This window comes from Ovis aries, chromosome X (assembly GCF_016772045.2).
Source record: "Ovis aries strain OAR_USU_Benz2616 breed Rambouillet chromosome X, ARS-UI_Ramb_v3.0, whole genome shotgun sequence".
Taxonomy (NCBI): Eukaryota; Metazoa; Chordata; class Mammalia; order Artiodactyla; family Bovidae; genus Ovis; species Ovis aries.
This window is the reverse complement of record NC_056080.1, coordinates 128,201,352-128,213,948: the sequence shown is the minus strand read 5'-3', so window position 1 is coordinate 128,213,948 and position 12,597 is coordinate 128,201,352. Positions and strand designations below refer to the sequence as shown.

General features: G+C 35.5%; 1 protein-coding gene across 6 annotated transcripts in view; it reads right to left on the bottom strand.

Annotated features, from left to right (window-relative positions):
- Nucleotides 1-12,597, bottom strand: part of RBM41 (RNA binding motif protein 41) — a 77,228-nt gene that overhangs the window by 29,840 nt on the left and 34,791 nt on the right. For all 6 annotated transcript variants that reach the window (XM_060408104.1, XM_012107596.5, XM_012107595.5 and 3 more), the window contains one exon: nucleotides 6,635-7,038. In XM_060408104.1, the coding sequence (XP_060264087.1) occupies nucleotides 6,635-7,038 (404 nt within the window). The remainder of the gene's footprint in view (nucleotides 1-6,634; nucleotides 7,039-12,597) is intronic.

Sequence of the window (12,597 nt, the reverse complement as noted above, 5' to 3'; positions counted from 1 at the left end):
AAACTGTACACCGTTCTAAGTAGTATGATGAAATCTTGTACCATCCCACTCTATCCTGCTCTGTCCCACCCAGGACATGAATCATGCCTTTGTTCAGCATATCCACCCTGTATGCCCCATTAAGTAGCCATCTTGGTTATCAGATCAACCATCACAGTATTGCAGTGCTTATGCTTAAGTAATCTATCAGTTAATAATGGCCACAAAGCTCAAGAGTAGAGATGCTGGCAATTTGGATATTCCATAAATTAAAATTGTTCATAGGTAGGTACTGTTGCTCAGTCGCTCAGTCAAGTCTGACTTGTCATGACCTCATGGACTGCAGCACGCCAGGCTTCCTTGTCCTTCACCATCTCCGGGAGTTTGCTCAAACTCATATCCATTGAGTCAATGATGCCATCCAACCATCTCATCTTCTGTTGCCTCCTTCTCCTCATGCCCTCATCTTTCCCAGCTTCTGGGTCTTTTCCAATGTGTTGGCTCTTCACATTAAATGACCAAAGTATTAGAGCTTCAGCATCAGTCCTTCCAATGAATTTTTAGGGTTGATTTCCTTTAGGATTGACTGATTTGATCTCCTTGCAGTCCAAGGGACTCTCAAGAGTATTCTCTAGCACCACATTTCAAAAGCATCAATTCTTTGGTACTCAGCCATCTTTATGGTCCAACTCTCACATCCGTATATAAGAAAAAAACAAAAACAAAACTAAGTTTCAGTACAATCTGTCGTTTCAAGCATCCACTGGGGGTCTTGGAATGTATCTCCTAAAGATAATAGGGGACTACTCCATTTAGGACTTTTGCATCTATGCTCAAAAGAGATATTGGTTCATGGTCCTTCTTTACTGTAATATCTTTATCTGATTTTGGTATTAACCTAAGGCTGGTTTCAAAGTCAGTAAGAAAGTATTTCTTCTGCTTCTATTTTCTGGAAAAGACTGTAGTGAATGGATATTTTCTACTCTAATCTTTTAGTGTATCAATTATATCTTTTTATAATTATTAGTAAAATACCTTAGAGTCTGCAATATAGCTTTAAAACTAAGTCCACTATCACATAATATGATACCACTTGACAGATAGTGGAGATACCCTGTAACAGTTATACACACCAAATAAAATTCCTTCTTTCCATCCTTCATTCTATCATTTCTGCCATCCATTACACTTATTCATATCCTCTAATTACCTATCATGTTGCTATTACTACTTGGAACAGTTATCTTTCAGATCATTTAAAAATAGGAAATTAAAAATTCTATTTCACCTTCATGTATCCTTTCTCCTACACTCTTCCTTTCTTTATAGAGATCTTATTTTCTGACATATATAATTTTTCCTTCTCTCTGGAGAACTTCTAAACAGAAATATCTCTTGTAAGGCAGGTTTCCTGGTGACAAGTTCCCTCAGTTTTTCTTTGATAGTCTTTATTTTTCCTCCACTTTTGAATGACTGTTTTTCCTAGATACTGAATTATAGGTAGGTATTTCTCCCTTTCATTACTTTAAATATTTTACTCCACTCTCTTCTTGCTTGCATAATTTCTGAGGAGAAATTCAATGTAATTATTATCTTTATTTCTCTATTGGTAAAGAGTTTTTCTCTGGCAGTTTCCAAGATTTTCTCTTGGTCTTCAGTTTTCTGTGTTTGAACATGATATGCTTAGGTGTTTTTTTTGGGGGGTGCTATTTATCCTACTTTGTCTTTGCTTGGATCCTGGATCTGTAGTGCAGTGTCTATCATTAATTTTGGAAAATTCTCAGTCATTCTTACTTCAAATATTTCTTTTTTTCCCCTTCTGCTCCTTTCTTCTTCCACTATTCCAATAATATACGTGGTACACCTTTTGAAATTGTTCTTGGATATTCTGTTACATTTTTAAAGTCTTTTTTTTTTTCAATCTTTGCATTTCAGTTTGGAAGGTTCCTACTGAAATGTTTTCAAGCTACTAACCGGAGAAGGCAATGGCATCCCACTCCAGTAATCTTGCCTGGAAAATCCCATGGATGGAGGAGCCTGGAAAGCTGTGGTCCATGGGGTCGCTGAGGGTCGGACATGACTGAGCAACTTCACTTTCACTTTTCACTTTCATGCATTGGAGAAGGAAATGGCAACCCACTCCAGTGTTCTTGCCTGGAGAATCCCAGGGATGGGGGAGCCTGGTGGGCTGCCGTCTATGGGTTCGCACAGAGTCAGACACGACTGAAGTGGCTTAGCAGCAGCAGCAAGCTACTAACTCAAGCTTTCCTTGTCTGTATCCAGTTTGCTGATAAGCCTATCAAAGGCATTGTTTTGTGTGTGTGTGTGTGTGTGTGTGTGTGTGTGTTTTCTTTTTTTTTGGTCATGCCACATGGTTTACAGAATCTCGGTTCCCTGACCAGGGATTGAACCTGGCAATGAAATCCCAGAATCCTAACCACTAGGCCACAGGGAACTCCCAAAGGCATCATTTCTGTTACACTGTTTTTGATTTCTTACATTTCTTTCTAGAGTTTCTATCTGTCTGCTTATATTATCCATTTGTTCTTGCATGTTGTAAACTATTTCTAGCAGACTCATTAGCATATTAGTTATAGCTATTTTTTAAAAACCTGTGTCATATCTGAGCTTGGTTCTGATGTTGGTTTTATCTCTTGAGACTGTGATTTATCTTTTGGTAAGCCGTATCATTTTTTTGTTGTTGTTGAAAGCAAAAAATCATTTCTTTTTTGTTACATTATATGTAACACAGTAGAAACTGAGATAAACAGGCCCTTCATGTGAGGTTTTATGTTAATCTGGCTAGAAGTTGGGCTATGTTTAATGTTTGCTTTAACTGTAGGTGTCAGAGGTTTTTCAGTTTCCTCTAATATCCTTGATTATCTCCCTTGTTTTCTTTGAGTTTCCCTACAAACATTTTAGAGTTTGAGCCTTGCAGGTTCTTCAGCTATAATTCATAGTTATCATACTGAAGACCTGTTGATGTGGTAGTAAGGTGCAGGGTATGGGAAAACATTCTGCATCTTATAATTAAGTCTCAGGCATTTACTGTGCCCATGTATCCAGCCTGTAACCTTCACAAATATTTCATAGCTTTTATTCTCTTTCTTGTAGATGACACAGTAAGACTAGAGGGGCCTGGAGTTCAGTAATTTCCCTTCTCCCACACTAGAGAAGGCTTTGGTTAAGTTGTTTTACTTTCTGGATAGCTCTTTGTTAGGTAGACGCTCTGGATGTATTTCAAGTTGATTCCTTTTCCTATCAACATGCCAGAAACAGAAGACTTATTCTTGGCTCTTTACATTGAGAACCCAGTGGGGTTCCTGAAGGTAAAAGTCATGAAAATGTGGGGGCCCCCTTAGACTGTGGCCCCCAGAAGTTTATTACTCAAACACTAATCTATACTCTGTTTCCTGCAATTTGTCAAAGTTACCACTTAAGTGTTCCTACTAATTTATGGCTCAGTGCTTTCTGCTTCTGATAAGCAGATCTGGGAAGTGATTCTTTGTAATTGCCTGTCTCTCCAGATTTCATGGTTGCAGTTTGCTCTCTGACTTCAAATCTCTGATGAATCCAAGAAAAGTCATTGATTTTTCAGTCTGTTCAGCTGTTCTTCCTGCTGTAAGACAGTAGTGATGACTTCTAAGCAGTTTACATGTTGGCACTGAAACCCAAAGTCTCAAACAAAACATTTTTCATTCAACATTGTTTCATCCATGTTGATACCTGTAGTTCTGTCTCATTCATTTTTTCTTCCATATCATATTCTATTTTATGAATTCACCATGCTTTATCCATTCTCTTGCTTATGAACATGCATGTTGTTCACAATCAATGCTACTATGAGCATCCTTATAACATCTCCTAATGCGCATGTGTAAAAGTTTCCCTAGGATAGATACCAAGAAGTGGGATTACTGACCTACAGTGTTGAGCATCTTTCATTTTACTGAGTATTGCCACAATGTTCTTCAAAGTGGTTATACTCATTTATATTCACCCAGCAGTATATTAAAGAATTCTTACTGTTCCATACATTCACCAGTACTTGGCATTGTCAGGCCTTTAAATGTATGCCAAATGTAAAAAAAGTATTAAATGATATTATATAGTATCTCATTGTAGTTTTACTTTGCATTTCTCTGATTATTAAGGTTGACTTTATATGTTAACTGGTCATTTGTGTTTTCTCCCCTTTGAACTGCCTGTTCATATCTTCTGGTCATTTTTATTGGATTGCTTGTCTCTTTCTTACTGATTTATAGAGAAAGATTTCCTTCAAATAGCTCAAAAAGCACAAACCATCAAAAAAATACTGATGATTTAATTACGTCAAAATGAAAGACTTCTGCTTAACAAAAGATATCAGAAACAATGTTAAAAATACAAGCTACTCACCTGGTGCAGCAAAGGTTTGTATCTAGAATTCTAAAATAAAATCTATAGGTAATACTAAAACCTAAATAATCAAAATCTATAAATACTATTAAAAATTAAATAAATAATGGGAAAGAAACAGAACAGGCAATTCACAGACGGTTCCTGAAAGGCTAATGAATGTATGAATACATGCAAAACTTCATTGGAAATCAGGAACATTGAAATTAAAACCACAAGATACCTTTCGAATATATCAGACTGGCCAAAATAAAAAGTCAAATATTTTAAAGTCTTAGCAAAGATATGAAAGAGATTTCTTAAAGTCTGCTCATGGAGGTGAAAATATATGTATCCTATATTACCGTGATTCCACTCCTAGATATATAACCTAGAACAGTGATTCTTAAAACGTCACTCAGACCAGCAGCATCATCAGTATCTCCTGGGAACTTGGAAATGCAAATTCTCAGGTCCTACTCCAGATGTACAGAACAAAAAATTCTAGGGGCAGAACCCAGCAATCTGTGTTTTAACAAGCCTTCCAGAGGATTCTGGTACATGCTAACGTTTGAGAATCACTGCAATAGAGCAATGTTTTTCTGGCCCTTTTGACTGAGATCTATAGGAAGAAATGCATTTTATATTCTGGCCCACACACATATCACACACAAAAGCACAATAAACAAAAGCTTCAAAAAACAATAAATCCTTACTACTCTATGGAATGCACTTTGATATTTTCTATTTCTTTAAAAAATTGCTGCTTGTGACCTACTAATAGTAATCTAAAGTTTGTAAAACTGTCCTAGAGAAACTCCTGTACATGTGCAACAGGAGATGTGTACAATAGTATTTGTTGCAGAACTGTCTCTAATGGAAAAAAAAGAAAAGAAAAAATCTTCAGGAGAATGGACAAATAAATTATAGTATCTTTCTACAATGGAATACTATACAGTTCCTTACATCTTTAGAAATAAATTTTAAAAACATGTATATTGAGTCAAAAAGCAAGTTGTAGGATAGTTTAAAAATAAATAAAATTACATGTTGTTTATGAATATACAGATTTACTATAGTAAAAGTATAAAACATGCGTGGGAATGATAGATGGCAAACACAGGATAGTGGTTACCACTGGAAAAGAGAAAGGGGAATGGGAGTGGTGAGGGATACATGAAGGTTTCCAGGTGTCTCTGTAAGGCCTTATTTTTAAAAATCAACCAAATATGGAAATTGTTAAGAATTGATAGGGAATTCCCCGGTAATCCAGTGGTTAGGGTTCCGCACTCTCACTGCCAAGGGCCTGGGTTCAGTCCTGGTCAGAGAACTAAGATCCCACAAGTCGTGCGGCGCGGCCAAGGGAAAAAAAAAAAAAAAAAGGCAAGAATTGGTAAAGAGAGTTGGTTAGGTACAAAGGTTCTTACTATATTATTCTCTGTAACTTTTCATAATTAATAATTTTCATAATAAAAAATAAATAAAAATCCAGCTACCCTTGAACATCAAGAATATATTAGAAATGTAATCACTCAAAGGAAACTGCTTAATAATCCTCGACAACACCTTTTTAAAAATTTAGGGACAGCCAGAAGCTAACATTATTTTTCTGGTTTTGTTTTTTAAATTGAACACAAGTATATGCTCCAGGGGCTTGTGTTGCTTTTTTGAGTGACATGATAATGAAATTTTCAATTCTGGATGTAACACATACTATGAATGTGACATAATGATCTGATCAACCAAATGAGGATTGTTTACAACTTTTCTTAGATATTTGCCAATTCCTCAAGGCTTAGAGGCCCTGTGCTTTCACTTTGCTGCTAAGCTACCAGCAATTTAAGTCATATGTCATATGAAAGCCAGGTGGAGCATTCTGAAGAGACAACTCATGTGGTACAGCAAACCCTACTCACAACCAGGCACATGGCTACTAGATATGGTGGGCCTATGAGTTTTTCTTTAGTTGAGGGTTTCTAGTGGGCATGGACTAGAGTCTGATCAAGATTTCTTTAAAATTCTTGTTTTTTAAATAAAATTCTAAGGATAGCTTACGACGTTAGAAAACCACAATGAACATCATAGGAAATATGCTACTTATATAGTCAGAGCTACTTCTATAGCAGAGAATTAATAGTAAAGGTCAAAGAAAAACACAATCACTGTGCCTATGTCATGATTCTTTGGTATAATCAAAGCTAATACAAAAGTATTACTTTAAGTAGAGATTAATAAAAATGAAAACAACCCATTTTTTTTTTCTTGGTTTGGCCTATACCTTGTTTGGCTCCCCTGGATTATATGAAGAAAACATAGGAATTTTTCGGATCTCTTCCTCTGACAAACGATTTCTCTGGATCTCATCTTCTGGGACAAATTCTATTGGCTGCGTCAGCTTCTTAGGCCCAGTCCAACACTGCTCAGGTGAATTATCAATAACTTTTGCCACATGGAGACTGGGACCTTTACCCTGTGCTGCCTGTTTTCCCTTGTCCTGGAGTAATGACGGGTTCTCAGCTGTGCCACTATCTCCCACTGATGTAGCTGAGACCAGTGAGTGGGAAGCAAAGGGTTCACCTCTCATTAGTTGGAACTCTTCAAGACGCTTTTTCATTATCATCTCTTGGTAAAAACTTTCCAGCTTGTTCATGGGATCACCTTTGTTCTTCTTTTGGGGTTCATCTGGATCAAGACAAAGAGATACGGAAGTTCTACAAAGCCTACCAAAACAACCTTTGACAAATTAATAAAAATTAAATCTTGAATCTCAGATAATGAAACTCTGCTGGGGCAGGTATTTACAACCTGTGAAAATGACAATAATATATAGCTATATTATTACAGTGCATTTTGGGCAAGCCTGGGACTATGGTGAGGCAAGTGAGGCACCTGGGGTCCAAAATTTGAGGTGCTCACTCTCAGGGTCATGCAAGTACATGCATCTAATTGATAAAGGCATTTGAAAAAAATGTAACTAGTATAGCATTATCATACTTCACAAAATTAATAATAATTCCTTACCATTATCTACTACTGAATTCATATTCAAATGGCCCTGATTTTCTCAAAGATGTCTTTTTACACTTGGTTCAAGATCTAAACCAGACATTGGCTGTTATGTCTTTAAAGCCTCATTAACACACACACAACACACATACACACACACACACACACACACACACAGAGCTTTCCTTCTTTCTCAGCCCTCAAATCTTTTTTCCCCCAATCCCACTTATTCTTTAGAGAAGCCACATCATTTGTTCAAAACAAATGAATTTAATTGGTTGTTCCTCATGCTATTATTTAATTTGTTCCTCAATCCCCTCTATTTCTTACAAACTGGTAGTCAAATCTAGAGCTATGCTACCATGTGGCCACTAGCCACATGAGTCTATTTAAATTAATTTTTTAAATGTTAGTTCCTCTGTTAAACTACGAATATCAAATGTTCAACAAGCACATGTGGCTACTAGATATCATTCTTGGCAGAATAAAGACCATTTACATTATTGTAAAAAGTTTTCTGGGATATTGTTGGTCTAGATTTGAGTTCAATATTTTTAGGCAAGAATCCTCCATATACTATATAGATGTGTATTTCCTATTACACTATATCGTTAGGCACATAATGTTCAGTGGTCCCATTTCTAGTGATGTTAAAATTGATCAGTAGATTCAGGTGCTTTTGGTCTGATCCTTTCATTATGAAGTTTTCCCATTTGCTTTTTAACTAAGAGGTTTGCATCCATTGATGACCATTGCTTAAATACATTAATTTATTAAGAGTTGTAAAGTGGGGCTCCCCTAATTCTATTATTTATTTTGTACTTATTAATTCTATTATTTCTTCTGTATTAATTATTTGGAACCCTATAATGGACTTATCATCATCTATTTGGCTTTGCTACATAAGTTCATATAGGAAAAGTAGGACAAATGCTTGATTTGTTTCCCATTATTTTTCAACTATAAGAGTTTAATGAGTTGGTACTTTAAAGTAGTCCAATGGTGACCAATGATTATGTTTTTAGTATAATTGTGAGACATGTATTTTCATATATTTGATGTGTTTCGATTAAATGTAGTCATTCTTTTTAGTGATCAAGTTATTCCACTTAGGATCAGTGCATGCATGCAAAGTTGCTTTAGTTGTGTCCAACTCTTTACAGCCCTATGGAATGTAGCCTGCCAGGCTCCTCTGTCCATGGGGATTCTCCAGGCAAGAATACTGGAGTGGGTTGCCATGCCCTCCTCCAGGAAATCTTCCCCACCCAGGGATTGAACCCATGTCTCCTGAGGATCCTGCATTACAGGCAGATTCTTTATTGCTGAACTACTGGGGAAGCCCTAGGATCAGTGAAAGTCCCTTAAAATTGGCTCCTGTACTGCTTTCTAGCTTTCTGGCATAGCAAGATACCTTAAGTTCATCTTACCTATTTCCTGACTCAAAATTGAAATATTTCTCTAAGGACCACTGGCTCCTGTTAATGTGAAATAGTATTTAGAAACAACAATATGTTGCTAAATCTGTTCATAAATGTTGAGTTGTTGTTGCTTCTAGGCCTTTTTCAGTGAACAAGGTAGGAAAATTTTTATGAAAGATAAACCATAAATTTATACTGGTATTTCTACTTCAAATTAAGATTATAAGATTATTACTCAAGTCCATGATTTTTGACTTATATCTCTCTCACATGTGCTTAGGATACTGGCTCCTAATGATATTAACAAAATTATTTATTAGCTATTTCCTACAACATATAGAATTTTAAAATGTCAATAACAATACTAACATGATTATCAATAATAAAACTACTGAATATAGTTTTAAAATTCTTTGCAGTTACTTTTTTCCTTAAATTATATCTCATTAGGAATATGCAAATATTCTTTTAAATCATTTTCTCTGTATGGTTATGATACCAACTTTATTCATAGTTAGGCTAATTTGCTTCAGGCTGTTTATAAATTTTAGGGATTTAGTTTTTCCCTTTTGATTAATTTTTAAAATTATGCAAAACATTTACATGGGTCTAAAATGAAAATGAGGGCTTCCCTCATAGCTCAGTTGGTAAAGAATCTGCCTGTAATGCAGGGGACCCCAGTTTGATTCTTAGGTTGGGAAGAACTGCTGGAGAAGGGATAGGCTACCCACTCTAGTATTCTTTGGCTTGCCTTGTGGCTTAGGTGGTAAAGAATTCACCTGCAATGCGGGAGACCTGGGTTCAGTCCCTGGGTTGGGAAGATCCCCTGGAGAAGGCAAAGGCTACCCACTCCAGTATTCTGGCCTGGAGAATTCCATGGGATCACAAAGAGTCAGACATGACTAAGCAACTTTCACTTTCACTTTCACTTCACTAAAATGAAAACTTTATTATACAGTACCTTCAAAGAAGTCTCGCTTTCCATCTCTGTAAACTTCATCCCACTCCTTTCCTTCTCCATAAATAATAATTTTACTAGTTTTGGCTTTATGGTTCCATTGTTTTTTTTTGAAATATAAGTAAATAGGCACAAACACATAACACATGCACACACACACGTGTGTGTATTTATGTTTTTGTTTAGTTGGTCAGTCATGTCCAACTCTTGCAACCCACGGACTGTAGCCTACCAGGCTTCTCTGTCCACGGGATTTCCCAAGTAAGAATACTGGAGTAGGTTGATATATATATATATATATATATATATATATATATATATATATAAAATTCAGTATATTCCCTTCTCCTATATAAAAGGTAACTTACTATAAACACTGTTCTACAACTTACTTCTTTGCACTTAACAATATATCTTGGTAATAATTCCATGTTAATGTATAGAGCTCTTCCCTTTCCTTCTTATAGCTGCATAGTACTTCACTGTGTGGATGTACAAGAGTTTATTCAACTACTCCCCTACTGATGCATGCTGGTGTTGTTTCCAGTCTTTACTGCTACTGTGAATAATGCCCTGACAAACAGCCTGTGCATACAGGATTTTGTATTTTCTCAGTATGTCTTTAAAATTGATTCTAAGAACCGGCACTGCTGAGATAAAGGGTAAATGTATAACAAATTTCTCTCTATGTATTTCTAAATTTCACTCTGTAAGAACTGTATTATTCTGTATTTCCACCAGCAAGGTATAAGAATACTTATGAAAGGATTTCTTAAGACCTAAAAAGCAGTAACTATTAAGGAATATATTGACAAATTCAACTACATTAAAATTAAAAGTTTCTGTTCATCAAAAATATCCTAAAGAAAAAACTCACAGAATGAGGAAAGATATTTGTTGTACAAATAATTGATAAAGAAGAGAATCACTAGGAAAATGGGCAAAAGACAGAAAAAGGTGCCTTGCAAAAGAGGAAATACATTTGCTAATAAATACAAGGAATGTGCTCAATATCAGAATTCAGGGAAATACTAATTAAGAAGGGAATATCATATTGGCAAAAAATAAAAAAGAATACTAATATCACAGGTCAGTGAAGTTGTGGAGCAAATACATTGCTGGTAGGAATGTGCAAATCACTATAACATTATCTACTGACACTGAATATGCTCATAATATGATCCATCAATTCCACTTCTACAAATATCTCCTAGAAGAATTTGAGCATAGTGCAACAAGGTACAATAATAAGAATATTTAGATCAGTACTATTTATAATGGCCTGAAATGAGTAAAAATATAAATGTCCATCTAAGAAGAATCAATTATAAAACTGTAGCAAGTTTATATAATAAAATCCTATATTACAACAAAAGTCAGCAAATTTTGGCTCAATATCAGATTTCAGGGAAATACTAATTAAGAAGGGAATACCATATTGGCAAAAAATAAAAAAGAATACTAATACCACATGTCAGTGGCAATTTTATAGATTGCAGATTACAGAATCAGTGCAACAGAAAACAGGAGAAAAATCAGTGAAACCAAAAGCTGGTTCTTTGTAAAGATTAACAAAATGGCAAATTCTTAGCTAGACAAACCAAGAAAATAAGGAAGACAAAAATGACTAAAGTCAAGAATTAAAAGGGAGGCATCATTACTGATCCTATACCAATAGAAACAATTAAAAGGGAAAATTATATATAACTTTAGGCCAACAAATGAGAAAGCTTAGATGAGTGAACAAATTCCTAGGAAGATATGAATTACCAAAGCAGTCTTAAGAAGAAAAAGAATAGCTGAAAACCTTATAATAAGAGAGCTTGAATTAGTGGTCAACAAACTGCTCACAAAGAAAAGTCCAGATTCAGATGGTTTCACTGGTGAATTCTACCAAATATTTAAGAAATAACATCAATCCTGTACATTTTCAGAAAATAAAGGAGGAGGTAATATTTTCCAACTTATCTATTATGTCATTAGTACACTGAAACCAAAATTTAAAAAGATACCACAAGCAAAGAAAAATCACAGGCCAATATCTCTCATGAAAATAGACGAAAAATCCTCAATAAAATATTAGCAAGCCTAATCCAGCAACATATAAAAATGATTATAATGATATACTTGTAAGTGGGTTTATCCCAGGAATGAAAGATTGTTTTTACATATAAAGAGCAGTTAATAAAACATCATATTAACAGACTAAAACTTTAAACCACATACTCACTACAGTAAGTGCAGAAAAAGCAGTAAACGAAATCTAACACACATTCATGATTTTTAAAAAACTCTCAAATAACTAGGAATAGAAGGGAACCTCTTCAACTTGCATGGGGTAGGCACCAAAGATATCTGCACCCTGCACCCTGGGATCTTTGAAAATGTCTCATGGTAAAAGGGACTCTGCAGATGTGATTGTCACTGATTGTGGAGGTGGGCCCTAAATTATAAGGGTCCTTACAAGAAGGAGGAAGAAGGGTCAGAAACAGTAGGAGATGTAGGATGGAAGTAGAGGTAAGAGTAATGTGAGGAAGGGGCCATGAACCAAGAAATGCAGGTGGATTCCAGAAGCTGAAAAAGGCTCCCCTAGAGAACCCCAGCAGGAATACAGCCCTGTGAACATCTTGACTTTAGGACCTGACCTCTACAACTGTAAGAGAAAAATTCTGTGTTGCTTTAAGCTGTTAAATTTATGGTAATTAGTTACAGCATCCATAAGAAAGTAATATATTTCTAAAGGCATGCATAAAAAATCTAGAGGTAAGATCATAGTTAATGGTTAAAAACTGAATGTTTTCCCCCTAAGACTGGGAACAAGGCAAGGATGTCTGCTCTCACTATTGCTGAAATAAATTA